At 35.4% G+C, this 21,655-nt stretch overlaps 1 protein-coding gene across 1 annotated transcript in view; it reads left to right on the top strand.

The window, feature by feature from the left end:
• TMC1 (transmembrane channel-like 1) overlaps nucleotides 1-21,655 on the top strand; it is a 132,352-nt gene that overhangs the window by 69,139 nt on the left and 41,558 nt on the right. Inside the window, exons 5-8 of the mRNA XM_004677992.1 lie at nucleotides 104-194; nucleotides 2,052-2,133; nucleotides 10,947-11,053; nucleotides 14,006-14,104. Of these exons, the coding sequence (XP_004678049.1) occupies nucleotides 104-194; nucleotides 2,052-2,133; nucleotides 10,947-11,053; nucleotides 14,006-14,104 (379 nt within the window). The remainder of the gene's footprint in view (nucleotides 1-103; nucleotides 195-2,051; nucleotides 2,134-10,946; nucleotides 11,054-14,005; nucleotides 14,105-21,655) is intronic.

Raw genomic sequence — 21,655 nt, 5'->3', positions numbered from 1 at the left:
CCAAGTGTTAGGAAGAAATAAGTTTGCAATTAAATATTTACTACCTTTATAGCCTATTTCAGTCCCACCCACAACTGCCTCTAATTTTGTTTTATTTTCTTAGGAAAGCAAAAAAATTTGTGAGTGAAAATGAAGGGGCTCTTGGGAAAGGAAAAGGAAAGAGGTGGTTTGCATTTAAAATGATGATGGCTAAAGTAAGTATTTTTATAATGCTCCATGGTTTATGCTATGTGGTCCCAATGGAGATTATGTTATCCACAAGGGGATGAAAATTGGTTTTGTTCTGAGAATAAAAGAAATTTTTGCACTATATATAAAAGAAATTTTTGCACAGATATACATATACAATGTATCTGTGATAGTAAAATTAGGAGGAGGGGTTGGTTCAGAGGAAAATTTACCCAAAAGGACTTTATAAAATAATTAAAAGTAAGTGAAAAACATGAATTTATGACAAAAGAAATCCAATTTGTATGATTTTGTCACTTCTAAATGTAAAAGTCTGCTCTTTCTGTTTTAATTCCTGGAAGCAAAGGTTTTTGTGGGTCAAGGTTTCTTTCCTAAAATGTCTAAGTTAAAGCATCATATAGCTCTTTACCAGGAATATCAACTATAAATAGGATAGAAAATAAGAATAAAAACAAAGAAATTTTAAAAGACATTTATTGTATAGTACTTACTATGTACTAAGCACTTTGTTGTATCTTATAAAGTTTTCATATTTTCATGGCTGATCAAGTATTATTATTTCCCCTCCACATATGGTAAAGCACTGTACTTTAAATATACACCCACAAAGGTGAGAGTTTTAAGAACAGAGTTCATATATATTAATTATCCTATGTATGTGAGATATATACATATAACAATAAATCTATATTTTTCATGTAGTTATAAATAATAGATTAGTTTTATCTGTTTTTACAATGTAAATACATGGAAACATATAATGGTTTTCTTACTGGCTTCTTTGATGTAGTATTTTATTCATGAAGTAAATCTATGTTGTTGTGAGGTTTTTGTTATTGTTCATTTTATTGTTGTCTGTTCCATTATATGAAGACATACATTCTGTTGTATCTATTTATCCACTCTGTTGTAGATGGGTTGGTTCAAGTTTGAGTAGTCTTTTGAACTTCAGGCTTGTCTCTTACTGTTATATAGATTCTACCCATCCATCTCAAACATTATTCCAACATGATCTGCACATCTAACATGATCTGCACATGCATAGTTCACTGCCCCAATCTTCTTCTCCCTAGTGTTCCTCTTGACTATCCATGGCCCAAAATTGTTGTATAAACACAGAAGGTAGAACTTTTATGAAAATTGATTCATTTTTTCTTCTTTTCTTCTTTATTATACCAGGCCATTCCATTTAGCAGTTACTTTGCCTTTACCAAAATGAAAAATATCCATGTCATAGTACTTACTGTCCACTACTGAACTTTCCTGAGATATGCAGTCTATTTTAATAGACTTAGAAGCAGGAACTATGTCTTAAATCTCATTCACATTCCATTAATTCTTTATGCAATATATGTTTAAATAAATATATATCACTTAATGATTACTATATTAGTTGCTAACTTAGTTCTTGATCTCTAATTTTATAGCAGAAAAAGCAGATCTTTCTTTTTTTTATTGAGGTAGCATTGTTTCACAAACTGCATATGATTTGGAGATACAGGATCACATCTCTTTAAATGTACAGTTACCTCACCACACCCACTGCCAAGGAACCCATAGTGCACCAACACAGTCCATTGTGTCTATTTCTTAATTTGTTCTTCATTCTCCCCGTCATTGATCAGCATATTTTCTGTGAAATGAGGGGTTCAATAAACATTTTTAAATTAAATTTGTCTGGGGGATCAGTGGAGAACAGACAGGCGAGCAAAACTGGCTTTTTTCCCTATTTATAATGAGTGTTAAGTGGCTCCAGAGAAATCTTCCCAGCTCATTGTCTAGATTTTGGAATGGGGATGGAGGATGATTTTCTTGACAAACAAGAAGTTGGCTTTTACTGTTGTACTTGACTTCCTTTTCAGAAATGGGTAAAATTTCTACGTGATTTTGAGAACTTCAAAGCTGCCTGTGTCCCATGGGAAAATAAAATCAAGGCAATTGAAAGTAAGTGCTCATCCAATCTCATTAGATGGGGAAGGTTGTCCTAGATAAAGTCTCATAACTTATCAGATAACTGTCTCCATTTCTGTTCCATTGGAAAGACTAAAAATCAAGAAAACAAATAAGCAAAAATATCATTTATATCCTCTGCTCACTGTGAATATTTACTAGCACTTAATCACAGCATGGGAGACCCCACTCTCCCTCCTACATTACACTAAAATATCCTCATTTTCACCTTGTTTCCTCTCCTACACAGATATATCAGATCTTAATATTTTGCACATGTCACTGGGAAGGGAGATATTTATTTGGCAATGAAGATGACATTGAAAAATATATATACTCTCATTAATGTTAGAAAATGATTCAAATGAATAATTGTGAAAAGGCTAAAGAAATCTTAAAAACCAATTTTGAAATCCCTAAAGCAGCAATAAACATCCAAATTTCTGAATATCACATTGTATTTTTTTTTTGTGCAATGTTCATAGTGTATGGGTAAAGCAGAGGAATATACCCAATCAGAGATTTACTCAATATGGCATTCTAAGCTTAAATAAAGCAAATTTTTTTTAAATATTGTACATATAATAGTAAATCATTAAAAAATAAAGAATATAAAGAATGTGGAGAACATTTAAAACAGTTTGACTATAATCCTTCCATGTTCTGTTTTCTAAGGGTTTTGGCTAAGATTTGATTTTCCTCCATGCCAGATCATGAGGCACGTTTTTCTTCTGGTAAAATGTGTCACTACATAATTAAATGAAAGCTCCACAGGGAGATAAGACAGTTGATGGATATTTCCTGACGTGACTGGGCATGTTGTAGGACTGATTGCCTCTCAGTCCACTCTATCTCTTTATCAAATGACAATGAAATAAATAAATGCATCTGTTCATTAATTGTACTCCTCCCACTTATTCCTGTGTTGTCCCTTTCTTGTTTGTTTTATTTTCTTGCATAATACTATCATTAGCTAAAATACTCTATTTTAAATTTAACTGGTTAATATAATTTTATGTTCACTTCTCCCAATAGAAATGAAAGCAGACATTTTGTTTAGTTCTTTTCTAGATCCCCAGGCCTAAGGCATGTTGGCCTTAATAAATTTGTGTTGAGTAAAGTGACACATAGACAAATCCTCCAAATACCCACCATTCTAGGAGATGGTCTTTTAGACATATCAAAAATAATAAACATCATGAATCCTTAGGTTTCAGCTGCTGTACATGTGTACCTTAAAGGCTTTGAGGAACACAAGATCATGTAGAAATTAAGATCTTGATAGAATTGTGTGGAAAGAACTCTGGATTTGGTTCATTCTTGCCACAGATTAACTGTTAGACTGAATCAGTCACTTAGTCCCACTGAGTCTTATGCTATTCATTTGTGAAATGATAAGGTTGAAGCTTGACCCATTATGAGATCATTTCAAATACATTTGTAATTAATGATAGGTAAAATACATACATTTGCAAATAATTTAAGTTACATCAGAACAGATTCTAGTCTCCCTCATTTGTAATGTCAAATTCACTTGTGTTGCAATAGCCTATCTTGAGTGGGATAGAAACAGATGGAATTACTTTTAGTACCAGAAATTTCACAAAGGAATGAGTTATAAATATAACCACCATCTATTAAGTGTATCACAGTGGGAAAGACAAATTGAAAGCTATTGACCAATACTTCCAGTTATTAACACTTCTCTCCTCTTTCTCTAGAAAATTTGGAACAGTCAAGTTGGAAAATTTGAGCAAATATGGATTATTTTCCCTGTCATATGTAATTTATTATTTGATTGGGTTGTCTTGATTTCTCTTTCAGTAGTGCTTTGCTTTATAGTAGATAACTGATCCTTATTTCCTCTCCTATCAACAGTCAACACAAGCACCATTTATTGAGCGCCACCTTGACACTCTACAAGCATTATTTCACTTCATCTTTAAAGCCTGCAATATACACATTAGCCTTCCTACTTTAGAGTTGTGACTAAATAACTGTCATGGAGTTGTAGAGTGGCTGAATGTAAGTTAAAATTTGTCTGGGCCCAAATTTGAGCTGTTCCCACTGTGGCATGCTAATTTTTACTTTGAGGAAGGAATTATAACTTTTTCTTTTGTACCAAGTGCTATAAAGGATTCTATCAAGCTAATGGCATGATGAGTATTTGTAGATTTCCTTAATATTTCCTATTTTAGAAATTCTTAATTTCTCATGTTTTTTTTTTAAGATGAGTTATTTGCTCAATTATATGTTTTGTAGTCTATCAGATCTTTATTATGCTTCTGTACTTTTGTAGTAAAAAATATGAAACCTATCTAAGAGCATTAGTTGTGTCATTGGGGTGAACAGTCTTATGTAAAGTAACCTATCCAAGTGAGAAAAAATTCATCTTTGAAGATGAATTGCATAGAAAATGATTTAAAAAAAAAGGGGGGGGTAGGGTGGGGACATGCAGTTTTCTAAAGGTTGAGGTCCTTTCCCTTTCATGAATCTATAGTTGAGGCAGTTCTTTTATGTCACTCATCCTCTACTTCCACAGTTCAACTTTTTACAGAATTCATGGTTTAAGTATTTAATATTCTGGGTCTTTTCCAACTCAACATTCTATAATTAATAAATTACTATCAATATTAGATATATATGTAAGCATATGACTATTTCTTTTTGAGTAATAGATTATTGAAACAGTTAAATGGAAACAATATTTATACTTGAAGACCTGAATAACTTACTTTCTCTACAAATACTTTTTTTTAAGTTGGTTAAATATGTACCCTATTTATTTAAAAAGTCAGAATAATTTAATCTTTACGATGAACTTGATTACATTGATTAATTGAGCTGTTGAGTAATAATCACTTACTGAGTACTTATCATTTTTTGGCTTTTTTCCTGGCCCTAGGAATTCAGGCTGACAAAGTATGGCAAGGATTAAGCCTTTAGCCTTTAGTAACAAATGTGTATAACTGTTTGTGTAGGAAGGGAAGACAGACCATAAAACATAAGTGATTAAAAAATGAAGATAATTGTGGATTGTGATAAGTGTTATGTTCAAAAGAGAAGCAGTTGAGCTCAGTTCCCACAGTCTTTTTTAATTTACTTGGTCCTCAACCTCCTAATAAATACTAAGTAACCATTTTTATGTGGAGTATTAAATTACCAGTTTTCACTGAGTTTGCACAAAGTTCTGTTCAATAACTAATAAAAATCAAGAGTAGAGTTGAAGTCAGAATCTAAAACTGTTTTCATCTTGATACCTTTAACCAGCGTAGGAAAGATCTTCACTAGATGACCTATAACTATTCTTCACACACACACACACACACACACACACAGAGTTTTGTATTTCTTGCCAGTGAGGGATGCTGCAAAGTTCTATGTCACAAGGAGATATTGTGAAATTTTACTATCTTTCTGGTCTTGTAATAGTATCATGCCTGAAACCCAGGACTACCCACAGAGATGCACCTTACAAATCATATTGCATTGCATGTTTTGCTGAAGAAGCTACAGATTTGTACTCCTGGGAAATATAATCTATAATCATTGTGATACCAATATTACCATTAAAACTGTGGATTATAAGTCTCAGAATTAAAAGGTACTGTTCCCTAATGGTAGATTGTAATATTGAAATGAAAATGTGATAGAACTGTTTTTCACTCTGGAAAGATCTTCAGATAGGCAAACCAAAGCAAAGAGTAAAGCTCATACTACACAACTGACTTAAGTGCTCTAGAAAATACAGAATAGGTTTGCCATATTTTATTACCTATCTCTAGATCAGTTTGAAAGAAATTGTTCTTTGTCTCCTAGCCTAGTAAGACAGTACTTAGTCTGTGCTCATATAGCAGGTAATTTAGTCTTTCCTTATTTAGAGATGTTCATACTTATCTGCTTGTCTTATTACCCATCTGTTCAAGAGGAAATTATTCATGATGGCAGGCTACAAATTACTTTGCCTTAATAATAAATAACCAGAGAGAGAGGTGAAATGTTAACCTTAACTTATAAAAGTAACACAAAAAAATTCAGGAGTAAGAATATTATATAACATAATAACCTGTCACTAATACAAACCAAAAGCTTTCTATATATTCATAATTTATTATGGAAATAGAAATTATTAGTCAGGTAAAAAAAAAAGTCACCATAAAAAGTAAATTTACCTAGCCTTAGTTGATTGATGGATGCTGTCTGTATCTATTCTTTTAGATACACACATACATTGCATATATATTGTATATATCACAGTTTAAAAAAATTAACTATGATTATACTTGAAAAATATAATACTATAGTGAAGAGAGATTTGGATTTGAAGCCAAACATCTGCAAATCAAGACTGTCTGGTTTAGAACTCTTGCACCATTATTTACTGGCTTTCTAACTTTGATCCCATTGTTAGTATTAGCCATGTAGCCTCTGGGTCTAAGTCTCTGAAATATAGTTTAATATTTCCCTTCACAGAGATTTTATGATTAGATGAGTTAATTTGCTGAGATCAAATAGATGCTTGTAACAAAGATTCATATTTATTACCTGTATTAATACTACTCAAGCCTTGGTGTAATCAACTACTATGTTTATGTTTTTATTCCCTTTCACACTGTGAGACTAATATTTTATATTTTTAGTTTTGGATGTGGTAAAAGGAGTTGATGGCACCAAAGTTCTTAGGATACTAGTTGAGCTTTAAGACATGTTTGTTATCATTGTCATCACCATCACCCATTTTTGTTCTTCACAATAATAAGTCAGTGCTTTCTAAGCCACTACACATATGGGGATGACTTTTTCTTTTCATTTATGCCCTTTTAGGCACACCATAGTAAGATATGTTTTTAGTGAACACTAGTTTCAATCAGTAGGATAGAACCACTGACTGAACCACTAGAAACAGTGGGCACAAAGAGGGAAGATTTAGCATTTTCTTTCATTGCCGAGACAGGGAAAGATCTATGGAGCTTTGGTGTCAGCCAGTTAATTTATTTTCTCCCCTTTGCATTTTTTATTATTGTTTTCTCTTCTCTGCCATTGATGTCAGATTGAAGGAACATTGTCTTCTAGATTCCTTGGTCTCTTTGATCTTTGTCCTGGTCTTTCCTACTGCTTGTTAATTGCTATTTTTAATGAAATGTTTTCCTTCCATTCATTTTTTTTAAAAACACTGATTCTGTAAAGAAATTATTTAAATGTGACTTTTGGGCTTCAAGTAAGATATTTGTAGAGCTACTCTCAAGTCTGAAACTTAAGAGTTTGGAATTTTGGATTTTTAAGTATATTTCAGCCATGATGAATATGAATTATAATTGGGGAGGATGTATTTTCTGAAACATTTCATTTTGCTTTCTTTTTCTTGTAGGTATATTTATACTCTATATTTAATTTGAGAAACTACTTGCCAGGAATCATACATGGGCAAGTGGGGAAAGGGTAGACTGTGGCATTAGTTAGAAGAGTGTCAATTTTCAAAACCAGGAAGGAAGGGAAAAGGGAGTGAAGGAGGGTGGAAAGAAAAAAAGAAAGGAGAGAAGGAGAGAGGGAGCAGAAGGGAAAGGAAGAAAGAAGGACTAGTATTTTCTGCTTGGGTCTTTATAGCAAAGGCTTTCATGTATGTTTGTGGTATAATACTTCCATGGAAGTTGTCCTCCAGTTAATGAATAACTGTAATGACTAACAAGTTGGAAGTCTACTACCTTCAATAAAACATAACAGTGAACCTGGCTGAGCAGTCTTTGGGTAGTTGTTACCAGAGAACATAGATAACAGTCATGAAATTATCTGAAATCACTGGTGCCAGGTGGATGATCAGATGTCCTAGCAGAAGTAGATCTGTTTATGCAGATGGACTAAAGCATCTGGTTGCAGCACCTGAGGAGGGAAGGAGTGTGTGTATCGAAGCCACTTCCTTATGGAAATCTTATAGATCCTACAACCCTCTAGAAATGAATCCAGGGTTTTTTTTTAGTGTAAAGAAAAACAAATATTTAGATTTCAAAATAATTGATTTTTTCCCCAAATGTCCACTTAGATATTACCTTCCTTATAAACTCTGTAAAAACTGTTATGTTACAGAAATAAGTAAAATGGTACTGATAAGACAGACTCAGTTCCAGAGGCTGAGCTATGATTCTTATGGAGTTTAGCCTCATCTTGGGAAGCAGAGGCTGACATCTGTTCCACACCAACCTCTTGCTGCTGTAATAATGTTTCCCATGAGCAATGTTTCAAAAACAGCAGGCCCAAGGAAATCATTGGTCACTGAGAAGTGTCTTGAGTGAGTCAGAGTGAAGCAGCTGATGTAGTGAGGGGCTGAGGCTGTGCATGGTTCTTGGGCAACTGTAAGTGTAAATTGGGAATATTCTCTTGATAATCAAGAACCTTTAAACTTTTGAAAATCTGATATCTCAAACTGAGCCTTCATATTCCTGTCTTTTCTTCCTCTCTCATTCTCTCAATTAAGAGAATATTCTTACTATATTTTTTTTTCAGCAAGAACTGGACATGTCATTTCACTCCCTGTTTTGGTGTGTATTGAAAGATCTTTCTTATTTCCCCCTTCCAATTCATTACTTAAAGCTGAAGTGATTTTTTTTTATAAAGGTGACATGTCTTCTCAATCCATAGAACTTAATACCTGCCAATGATTTCTCATCACATTTAAAATTATATCCTCATTTTTATCTGAACTTAGGAAGTCCTATTCAAATTGATGTAACCTCTCTTCTTCTCAAGTTACTACTTTCCCACATTCTTTTTATCTGAACCCTTGTCTTGTATATACATTTACATCATTGTTCATTTTAGTATAATGCATGCTTTCTCCTCTCAGGTGTAGTCCTCACAAACTTCCTCTCATCCATTCAACTGTGAACCATCACCATATCACTTGTGTTCTTCCCTCCCCTGTTTTGATTCCTCTCCTTCCCCCTCCCTGCAGAATATCTCAGATTTATCATTTGCCTACTAGTTTTTTTTTTTTCTCTATTATTTTTTTCCCTGATCTCTTTTTTGGTTCCCTTATATTCCACATATATAAGTGAAACCATCCAATATTTTTCTTTTTCCTTCTGATTTATTTCGTTGAGCATTATCCCTTCCAACTCCATCCATTTTCTGTGAATTGCATGAGTTTATCTTTTTTTTTTGATTACTGAATAGTATTCCACTGTGCATTTATATCACATCTTCTTGATCTATTTTTGAGCATTTGGGTTGTTTCCAATCTTACCTATTGTAAATAGTGCTGTGATAAATATAAGGGTGCAGGTAACCTTACACTTTCCCTCATTCTTTGTGCTTCAGCCACACAGGACTTCCCTCTTTTCCTTAATTGTCCAAGCTTTTGCCTCCTTCAGGATCTTCTTGGTCTTTCTTCGGCTTAAGCAGCTGTTCCCCAACTCTGGGTCCTGTGACTTCCTCTCCACCTTCATATCTCTACTCAAATGTTGTCTTCTGTGATATACCTAAAAGCTGGAACTAACTAAAGCAAACTCTTTCAGTATTACCTTTCTTCCTATGGCACCTATTGTATGATATACTGCATTATGTGACATCATAAATATAATATCATACCTGTGCAACAGACAAATTATGTGCTGCACGAGATATATAATATACACAGCACATATTTAAAAACAGTGCACAACACATATAACAAGGGTTTCTTTATTTTTCATTCCTACACTCTTACATATTATTTCCACACCTCACTACAATGTAAGTTCTACTGGGCCAACAACCCTAAAGTGACATTGTGGTTCATGTACTGGATAATTCCTAACAATAGATGCTTAATAAAGGTGTGAGAAGTGAGTGAATGAGCCTCAGTTTTTATACTGTGTCTACAAAATGCCAATATTGGAGTCAAAAATAAAAATGGGATGGTCTTTCTGTAGGATAACCATCTATCTGTAGGATGTGCTAAAATTTTTTTCAGAAAAAAATTTTTAATGTGGCCCTCCCTGGTGGCGCAGCTGGTTAAGGCACAGCTCTGAGAAGCTTGAGCCGCTTCCGCATGAGTTCGATTCCCACCTGCCCCGGAGGAGATCCACACGGCGCGGCAGACCTCTTCTGACCTGCCCGCAGCTCCCCTCAGCAGTGTACTTCGTCGATCTGCCTGTTCTGCTCCCTACTCTGTCTCTGGTGAATCCTCTCACCCTCCACATCTCTGGCCTGTACCCCAGTTCTGTATGAATAAATAAATAAATCTTTAATAAAAAATTTTTTTTTAATGAGAGCATTATTTGAGGAAGAAGTAATTTTTTTGCAGTAATTATAACGATGGCTAAATAGCAGTTAGGTATTTTCACTTTACATCTTTCTTCACTTGTCTCTATTGATTCCTGGATAAAAATGGCTTTTTTTTTTTAAAGATTTTATTTATTTATGCATGCAGAACTGGAGTACACCAGAGGTGCAGAGGCTGTGAGTGGATTCACCAGAGACAGAGTGGGGAGCAGCGCTGAAGCGGCCCTGGCTAGCTTCGTAATGCTGCACTTCAACCTGTTGTGCCACTAAGGAAGGCCCAAAATGGGCTCGTAAGATAGAAATTCTGCCACAAAAAACACAGCTTTTCCTTAGATGGACACCCAACAGGTAGAGCATAGTCCCTCTACACAATAGCATTGTGCAATAAAATTTACAATATGATTAGTATTTTCTTTCTCTGTATAGAAAAAAAAATACAGACAGTAAATATGAAACGAATCAGTGTGTCACATGAATAGGTTTATTTTGGAAAATGCCAAAATGTAATTTTTGTTTGTTTTGACCTCTATTTCAACCTTTCTTTTTAATAGGTCAGTTTGGCTCATCAGTGGCCTCATATTTCCTCTTCTTGAGATGGATGTATGGAGTAAATATGGTTCTATTTATCTTGACATTCAGCCTCATCATGTTGCCAGAGGTAAGACTCTGGCTTCCATTTACAAAACATACAAATTTCTCATGTGATTGGTTTCAGAAATGCCCTCTTTTTTCTTTTTTTTTAAGAGTAGAATAATTAACTGATTACATCCAAAATGAGAGTCGTAGGATTTGTTAATATAGGGTACCTGTGGGCTATAATTTCTAATGATTTTTCCAGAGAGTATGTGAGTCTCCTGAAATCATATGTAAAATGATATGTGTGTGCTTAAATTTATATTTTTATGTGGAAAAGTTCTTGGTGTCTATTACTTTCCCAAGACGCTCCTTGTGCTCAAATGTTTTTTTTTTTTTTACATCATTCTTCATTTTGTGCATTTTTCCATCTCCATTGTAATCCCCATGGACTTCCCATCACTAGTTCACTCATATGCCATAACCATAGTCCCCTGAGCTCTTCCCACCCCAGTTTTGATCCTATTCCCCTCTCCACCCCTATGGTTTATAGTTGTTCATTGTTTTTGTTTTTACTTTACTACAATTGTCTTTTTTTAAAATCTGATCCTTTAAATCCTGCTACGAGTGAAACATCTGGCATTTTTCTTTTTCTTTCTGGTTTATTTCACTAAGCATGATCCCTACAAATTCTATCCATTTTGCTGCAAAAGGCATGTGTTTATCTTTATGATTGCTGAGTAATATTTCATTATGTATATGTACCACAAATGTTAATCACCCAAGGGAAAACTTTGACATCTTGTGAGTGGAATTTTATTATTTAGCTAAATTTGCTTTAAGAGAAGTGCTTCTCAATATCAGTCAAGATACAAAATGAGCACATTTTTTTTTTTTCCAGATAATAAGATCTTTCTCACACATACACAGTGGGATGGAAGAGGCTCAGTTCTCTTAGGACCAAGCTCAGAGAGGAGGGTAAATAGATTAGATAGAAAGAAGGTGATGTTTTGAGTTGATGTGGGGGTTGGGGGGGGTCAATCAATAACATCAAAAGGTAGGATTAAGGATTATAGGTTAACTTCACCTATATGAAGTTAAATGATTTTTGTTTACTATACAAAAGTATTGTAGGCTGTTTAACATACAAATGTTTCCGGTACCAGTGTTTCAAAACCAATTTGTTCCAGGAAGCATTGGAAGCCATCACAGTTCAGTATTTGAGTACTTTTTTTTATCATTGTTTAAAATTGGTGCCAGTTTGTGTATCAGACATGATTATCATCATTATTGTGCCTGACATTCATAAAAAGCTTTTAGTATTAACAATACAAAGAAGTTTCACTTCTTTTACTTACTGAGTTTCATAACAAATTTATGAGGTAGGCTATAGAGTTTTTCTTCTCCCATTTAAAAAATGTGGACTCTTGAGTTAAGTAATGCCACCAAGTCAGTTTTCCCTTTTTTTTTTTAAGTCAAACTAGGATAAGAATTATTGATTATGTCTTTTATCCCAAGAATTTATACCCTAATCCACTAGTCCTAGTGTAGCTTCTTTACAGTGAGAAATTCTGTGTGGTTTTTCTCCTAAGTGAAACTTTCAGGTAATTCAGCAGAAGGTATACATGTAATCTTTTTCAAGTTAACTTCAGTTTTATTTTGCTCTTCTCTCTAAGGAAACCTGAAACTCCATCACCAACTACTGTGACTCTTAGTGTCAGTCACAGGGCACACACAGAGTTCTGTCACCTGCATTTATTCTTTCCCCCATACCATGCTGCCTCCATGTGGAGGAAATGAGATTGTAGCTAATTCATTCAAACTTGATGAAATGCCAGAAAGGCCTCCTGTGTGGTGAAGTGAACTAATGGACGATTTATTGGCTATATTATTAGAGCTAGGAAGTGTATTGACTTTGGATGCTTGCTTTTAGGTCTGTGTTTGATGCTGAGGGGCATCCTGTTGTCTGGGCACTGATTACCAACTCCAGCAAAAGTACCAAGAGGAAGGACACTTTGCATGCTAGCATTACAGAAGCACCAAAGGCCACGGCAGCTTGTCTCCTGGCAGCAAGGCTTCAGTTTTCAGCTTCCTCCACCTAGTCTCATTCAGCATCTCTCTGACCCACATGCCCTTTTGCCTAAAGTTCCTGTGCCATTGGGCAAGTCTTAGACCCTATTCTCCTTTGACTTCTGTGGCCCCAACTTTGGGCTGAGGAAACATGTGTGGAACTCACCATTTTTCTGATTGTTCCCAGGAAGCCAGAGGCTGCTCAGAAGCCCTGTAGTTTGTGTGGAAGAAGGGCCTGTATTCTACTGATAGGCTTCCAACCACACGCATCTGTCATCTCCTAGTCCCAGCCCTGGGAGGGGAGGTTTGTGTCGTGAGTAAGAAGTGACATCTGTTTGGAAAGCCATATGCCTTCCCTGAGGCTGAAGGGGTGTTCTGTGTAGTTCTGGACCTAATCCTTGCCCCTCCCTTGCTGACTCTCCACCCTAATAGCTTCTTTTGTGATCCAGTAGCACAAGAGTAGGGCAGTAAAATTGAACTCGGGTGAAATAGGATAATCAGGTGCATAATCTTGTTGAGTTCTTCAAATTGTATGAGTGATTCTCTTGAGTCATCTTCCACTCCTAACTCCTCAGGGCTATTTCCATTTGAAGATGTACAAATAGTTTTCTGATACACTACAGTTCCTCCAAAAGGGGACTTGTCTCCTTTCCGGACCTCCCTTAAAGAAGGCCAGTTGGGAGGTGGTGGCAGGTGGTGGAACTCTCAGCAAGCCTTCTAGGCAATGTGGTTGGCCTCACTGCTGGTGGTCTGTCTGCTGAACTCAGAATGCAGGGTGCTTAGCACTCCCTTTGTCCTTAACACTGGATTGGTAGCTGGTTCCCAGAAAATGGGACCCCACATGGAGAGCCATAGAGCCCCCAAGAAATAGTTTCAGAATTTCTTTTAAACAAAACCATCTGTGATCTCATGTGTGGCTCAGATTTTGTTTCCAACTGTTAACTGTTTTCATTCTTCTCCACTATAGTACCTCTGGGGTTTGCCATACGGCAGTTTACCTAGGAAAACAGTTCCCAGAGCTGAAGAGGCTTCAGCAGCAAATTTCGGAGTATTATACGACTTCAATGTAAGTGTCTCCGCACAGCTGTGTCTGCAAGGGAATAGCCTATTTACCTCACCCTCTGTAACCCTGTGATCTTTTCTTCTGGGATGAATGAAGGCCTTAAAAAAGATGTCCCTACCCATTATTAGAAAAAAGACAAGAAAAGTGAATAGGGCTGGGAATATGATTAATGGAAATGTAGATTACTGAATGAAGGTGTGCTCACTGTGTAAAGACTTGAAGTTAATATTCTTATCTCGGGCTTTAGAAAAGAGTAAAGGATGAGTGTGTAAATGTACTTTCTCTCTCTCTCTTTTTTTTTTTTTTGGAAAATCTTGTTTTTTTAGGGAGTTAGGGCTTTGATATTTCATACTAACTATTCACTTCCCAAAAGGTTCCCATGGCAAGCCTTTGAACAAAAATACATGAAAAAGAAAAGCTAAATATTAAATAGTAAGCAATACAAAATTTTAACTTTAAATAATAGCAAAATGAGTTTCACTTGATGATGATAACCATATTATCATTGTAGCAGTAACATGAGGTGAATACAACTTTTGAGCATCTCTTAATCTTCATGTGGGGTTGTTTTGTCAGAGAATCAGTGCTGCCCACTGAGGAATCATTTTGAAGTGTGATGAGAACTATTCAATAATTATAATTATTTTAAAAATAATGACCAGATTAGAGATGTTTGAAAGTATAGAAGATGGGATACTGGCAAAGTGGAATTTGGAGAATTGATAATTCAAGGAATTTTTGTAGAGAAGAAAGTGAGAATAAAATTTTATTTAGACTGGGAAGTAAAGGAAGAATAGAAATGCAACAGTCTTCATCCATGTTCATAGTGTTAGAACAATTGTTTCACAAATGTTTTTAATTCTTTCTTTAACCCCTTTACTTGTGACTTTCTTGAAAAGGGGATCACATTTATTACATGTTAATGTAATAACAATTGAGACTTAATGAAGCTCGTGAACTGGTAATCCTGAATAAAGGGGAGGATTTGTAGAACCTTGAAATAAGAACCACAGAAATTAATATATACCAGCAATACTGGAAATCATAACATTGAAAAAGTTCTCAATTTCTGAGTAAACAAGGCATGCTATAGAATAAGCACGAGATACAGTAGCACTTCCCACTTCATGATTTTGGAAACTTCAATTTCATTCATTTACCAATTATTTGTTGACTGTAAACATGTACTTGTTTTACAAAAATGAATGTGCTATGATTCTTCAGCTTAAGGCATTCATAATCGTAAAAGAAAATTATTTAGGCTATTAGTGCACAAAATGATATATACTAAGTTAATAAAATGAAAGAAAAAAGAGGGGGAGCCCTGAGGAAGTAGTTGTTAATTTTGCTAGGGCATGTCTGTGTTTTTTTTAAGGCAATAATCTCTAAGATTTTACTTATCTTTTATCCCTCCCTCCTTTCTCTGTCTTTCTCCCCTTTCTCTAATTTAATAATTTGAAATTAGTTGTTTTAAATTATTTATTTATATGTCCTGTCCAAACTATTTCCACGGGCCCTCCCTGATGGTACAGTGAGTTAAAGCACAGTGCTGCAAAGCTGGCCACAGCCACTTCAATGCGAGTGCGATCCCCAGCCAGAGAGGTGACCCATCTGGCGTGGCAGACCTCTCCTGTCTCGCTCACAGCTCCCCTCAGCAATGTACCTTATCAGTCTGCCTGCACTGCTCCCCACTGTGTCTCTGGTGAAGCCTCTCACTGCCCCTGCACCTCTGGCCTGCACCCCAGTATGCACAAATAAATAAATCTTAAAAAAGAGAAATTATTTTGCATGGCTCTTCCTACTCTCTTCCTATGATTAGTGAGATGATAAGCTTCTGGTTTGGTTAATGTGAATAAAACTAATAATATTATTGATGCAGAAAGAAATAAAAAATATAAGCAAAACACCTTTTTATTTTTAAACACATAGTATAGGCCCACGAAGTATAAGCACATAAATTTTTTTTACCTACTGAAATATAATGTTTTGGGCAAAATGTCAATTTGAGAGGTAAAGAGTATTAATAAATTGAGCAGGACAAAGAGAAAGGGCTGTAAGAGAGAAAGTAAGGAGTAGACTGGGGGTCCTAGGAAGTAATACAGGAGGAAAGTGTTTGGGCAATAGGTATACTTTACCAGGATTTTTATTACTGTTCTCAAATGCTCTATATTTGCAACATTGGTGAAATGCTACTTACAAGTTAGAAACCAATGTATTTTCTGATATTCAAACTCTAGGAAAAATTCTAAGACAATGAGGATGTATTAAAGGTCATGAAAGGCAAGAAATACATTCAAAGTGATACTATTCACTTACAGGTACTTAAAATCTTTCTGCATACTATAGCCACTCAATTATTTGCATTTACCACAAAATAAGAGAAGTTCATGAAGTCCCTTACAAACTTCCATTATCTGCCTTATAAATTAGGAAGACTGCAAAAGTTGCATGAGTTGCAAAACCATGCAGTCTTTTGGGTAATGGTGGCTCGTAAGCTAGTGCTTATTTTATGTCTGGTATCTTACCCGATCTCATAAGTTATTTCCCCATATTGATTTCCAACAGCATTCTCACTGGTATTTCTGGAACACAGACTCCATTTTATGCTAAATCTGTCTCATAAGTGAAGAAGAACTTGAAACAGTTTGATCCCATTTTTGCCTTACAATAAACATGCAGTTTCCAAATTAGCTTCTGATATAGAATGGCAGGTTCAGTATTTATTCTTTTTTAGCTCTTTACTTGATTCTCTGATCAATCACTTCACAGAAGTATGCACTGTCTTATAAGATGATCTAAGTGTCCTGCCTAGTATACTGACATCCTGGAGGAAACTGTTAGCCAAATACCCTTGAGATTCCTGAAAACTCATAATTTTGTACTCCCAAAGAGCCAAGATGAAGAAGTGACGGAACCTAAGCTGTTTAGACAAGGGGCATCTGAGATGGTTAATGTGCCAGTTTAGCTAATCAAATTGAAAAGAAGCAGAAATACAAGTTATAAACTTGTAAATGATTCAAGCATGGACTCTTGTTGTCAAGGAACCTATAGAAAGGGGGAATAGTAAAATCTTTGGCTCGGAACTGAGGGCAATTATGAGTAGCTGTTTCTTTGATGATTTCCATGGTGGGATCTTGGAATTTTCCTCTGGATTCCATAGAACTCAGTGCACTATGGCTTCCACACATATATCACGACTTATCACAAAACCCTGTAATTATTATTAGACAAGTACCAATCTTCTGGATTTTCAAAGTCACCATTTACAAAATACCACTTTTTTTTTTTTTTTATCCTGTTATTGAGTACCTAGTCCCATGATGGATCTTTCTGGTCAGGAGAGAAATACAATTTATTAAAACATATGAAAACATATAGAGTATACATATGCATGCTCTGAATCAAATTGGCAAAAATAGTATTATTGAGACCACAGAATTAAAATAATGAGCTTAAGTCATAAGAAGAGAATGTCTTTGTTGCCAAGATAACTTGGAGACATAAGAACGATGTAGAAATGATTAAGTGGAAGAGACTGTGCAGTTTTGATATTCCTGTAAGGGAAAGAGAGGGAGGAACTGATGTGGAATTTGGAAAGAACTTGAGCTGATATCAGATGGTGAGCTCATATGGGTAAAGATTTTGAGTCCTGAATTAAGGGAAACACATTTAGGTTTCCAGCTTGAGGGCATCTTGCACACTGAGTATAGTGAGTCAACATTCCTCTATTTTTCTAATGGTCCACATTGATGTTGGATGTGAGAGAACTCCAAAAAGGGCAGGAGAGGAGAGTTTATACCTTTTCTATGTTCAGCAGGTACAAACATTAAATTTATTTATTTATTTATTTTTTAAAAGATTTATTTATTTATTCATACAGAACTGGGGTACGGGCCAGAGATGCGGAGGGTGAGAGGATTCACCAGGGACAGAGTGGGGAGCAGAACAGGCATATCAACAAAGCACACTGCTGAGGGAAGCAGTGGGCCGGTCAGGAGAGGTCTGCAGCGCCATGTGGTCACTTCTGGGGCAGGCGGGGATCGAACTCATGCGGAAGTGGCTTAAGCTTCTTAGTGCAGTGCTTTAACCTGCTGCACCATCAGGGAGGGCCCAGTTTTATTTATTTTAACATCATGATAGTTCTTTCAAATGATCTTCAAAAGTGAAAGCATCTTCTCTCAGTTTATTTAGTAAGGTTTTTTGGGTTTTGTTTTTGTTTTTAAATCTCTTGTCTTATTGTCCACGTTTAGAAGAGATACTTTTATGATTGACTTATAGAATGCACATTTTTCTTTAAGGAATACTTTAGTAGTTCAAATGCATCTTTATTTTCAAGGTGTGATTTTTACCTTCAAGATATGATTCACATTAGGGTTTTCTGAGAAGTAGAAACCAAGACAATATTAGATGTTGGAGAAATTTAGGAGGTAAAATTCTTATAAATGATAAAAGTTAGATGGAGCAGGAGAAGTGGGAAGAATCTTCATATAATTCAAAGTGGGACTGACACCTGGGAAAAGAGAGAGGGATCGGGAGATTGGATAGGATGAGTCAGGCTGTTGAACAGTTATGAAAAAAGATGTTGGCCAGGCTAATGGTGAACAATGTATACCCATCAGAAGAGTGCCCTATCACTCAAGAATGAACTAGCTCTAGTACTTCTTACTGTGTTTAGTCATTGATTGGGGCCCTTGGGTGGAGGGAGGTGGTCTCAGGATGAACACATCATGATCCATTCGGGTTGGTCTAAGTGGTAGCAGGTATCTAAGAAGCACAACTATATGGTTGCTATAAGGGTCTGGTTGATTCTGAAATGTGACTTGGCTCCTCCACTATAGATCAGAATGTTGTTATTCAGTTTCAACCAGCTTCAAATATGCTACTGTGACTTGTTTGCCATTGTCTTCTGGGTCATTGTCTTAGCCTAGCACAGGGTTATGATCTAGGTCTCAGCCTAGATCATAAATAGTCACTGTGTCAGGGGAAACGTATGACCCTCCAAGCCAGACTGCTAAGCATTTTGGGGACAAATATAGGCTTATGGATTTTCATATCCACCCAGAGTTACAGCTCATCTCTAGAATGGGGATCATAAGTTTGCTAGCAGTGAAGAAACTCTCATCCATTAAATATAATGAGACTCCTTTGAAGACTTATCTATAACTGGAGATAGGAAAAGTTGCTGAGTCTGATTTTAACATTCTCAGTAGCTTTTGTTCTCCTGTAGCTGAAGAACTGATTCCTGAAGGTCAGTATTTCCATTAATGCTTTATCTGCATCAGCAACAACTTCCAGTTTTCAACATCTCCTTCAAGCTGCACCTGGCCAAAGCAAAGATAGAGTTTCTTTTTTCAGGATGCCTGTGATCCTGATGCCATTTGCACAGTATAACAGTATTATTCTTCCTTTGAATGTGATTACAGAAATGAATCATTCCTCCCCACCCCCAATTCAGTGAACATTTATTGAGCATTTGCCAGATGTGAGCAGGCTTTAAGTAAATGTGAACAAAACCCAATAAATCTCTGTCCTCAGGAGATTAAAGTTTAGTGAAGCAATCAAATGAACACAAAATTAAATGTAATTTCAACCTTTTCAAGTGCTATGAAAGAAAGGTATACAATATTTACAGAATTTAGAGCAGAGAGTCTGACTTGGTTTAGGGCCTGAGCAAAGGGGGAGAGGATAGTAGAAAAGTGTTTCTGAGAAAGTAACATTGGAGTTGGCTGTCAAAGCATCAATGTGAGTTTCCAAATTAAGAAAAGAGTCATTTTTGATAATGAGAAAAAGTGCAAAGGCCCTGTGGTGTGAGAGGATTGCTTTACATTACTAGACCTAATTGAGTCTAGTAAAAAGAGAACTCAGGGTATGAAAGGGCACCAAAGACACATGAAATTGAGGATATAAAAGTATATCACATATGGAGCCCTCTAGATATTTTTCTTTCTCAGAGCTATTGAAAGTAATTTTAATAGGTAATAGGTCAGTAGAGTCAGTATTTGATGTGAATTTTTAAGAAGTCAATCAATTGGAGAAAAACAAAATGAATGTGAGGAGAGTAAGAAAGATTCTACAGAGATGTCCAGCAGAGAAAATTAGGTTGTTTGAAAGAGCTCAGTTTACCCAGTAAGAATTAGTCAATATGTAAGTGTCAGCTGCCAATCTAATAGATTAAAGGATGAACCAATAGTTAGATCAGAACCTTACAACCTGTTAAATTATTTTCTCTTTTAAAAAAATTATTTTTTTACATCATTCTTTTTTGTGTGCATTTTTTTCATCTCAGTTGTAATCACTGTTGACTTCCCACCACCAATTCACCCATGTGCAATCTCTTAAGTTATTTTCTATTGTATAAGTAAATAGCATCAAATGATAAATCTAATACACCTGTTGTGATTGGTTATTTAAATTTACAAACACTGTGTACATAACAATACAAACTTGTAGTCAAAGCAATTTAATTGCAACTCTATGCAATTTTCTAACAGTTTGTATCTTCAATAGAGACTATCTGCTCAAAAAGTGTACTTACAATTACTTTTATTTGCTAATATTAAATATTTGAAAGTTTCTGAAACTTTTATTAAGTAGTGCAAACGTTATTGGTGCTTTTCTTATAATTTATTATTAAAAAATTCTTAACTAGATAGATAATACTAAGGTAATTCACAGTACAAGCTGAGCTCAGATGGCCATATTCATCTTATTCTCAGGTATGAATTTACAGCATTTCATTTTGCAAAACTTTTAAAGAAATAGTGGGGAAGTTTACAATTCAGTAGAACAATTCCACTTCCCTCTAGCATAATGCCTTTAATCTCTACTTTGTGAAACAAAAATCCACTTTTCTAATGTGGGAAGAAATCCCACATAGCAGCCCATTTTCTACCACTGAGACGACCTAATTTTGTGAGAATTTTAGGCAATTAGGCAGAAAAAATTAAGTTTTGCCAGTTTTAGTGTCTTCAGACATTTTTTTCCTATTTGATTCATTAAATCTCAGCATAAAATTGTTATTGTCATGTTACTGTCTTGAATGATTTACTCTATTCTACAGTGAATAGTAGCAGAGAAGTAGAAAAGGATGGTTTAGATGGCAATTTGGAGGGGTGTAATTTTCATGAGGGTTGCTAATGACCATCAGAAGCAATTTCTATGTTCATTCAGTCATTTCACAAAGTTAAATGGAATGTCAGATACTGCTATTACAAAGAAAACAAATATACATTCCCTGCCCACAGGGACCTTATGGTCTACTCCGATGTGCAAACAAACAGTTGTTATCCAGTGTGAGAATCTCACTGTGACAGTGGAGAGAAAGATCAGTGTTGAGCTTCAATGGACTTCAGTTTACTAGAATCCTAAGAGGATCAAGTAAATAGTAATTATCTCCCTCCTCAATTCTAAATGACTTGTTTGAGAAAAAGAGGCAAATGAGTACCAGAAATTCCATATTCATTGCAAATAAGACACCAGATTGGATGACCAATCTGGAAAACTCAGTCAAATGGTCTTGCTAAATCAGTCCAACCTATGCTGGAGATAGTTCAT

Source organism: Condylura cristata, unplaced genomic scaffold, assembly GCF_000260355.1.
Source record: "Condylura cristata isolate star-nosed mole 26May11 unplaced genomic scaffold, ConCri1.0 scaffold00006, whole genome shotgun sequence".
NCBI classification, from domain to species: Eukaryota; Metazoa; Chordata; class Mammalia; order Eulipotyphla; family Talpidae; genus Condylura; species Condylura cristata.
Note: the sequence above shows the minus strand (reverse complement) of the source record. Positions and strands in the feature narration are given on the sequence as shown.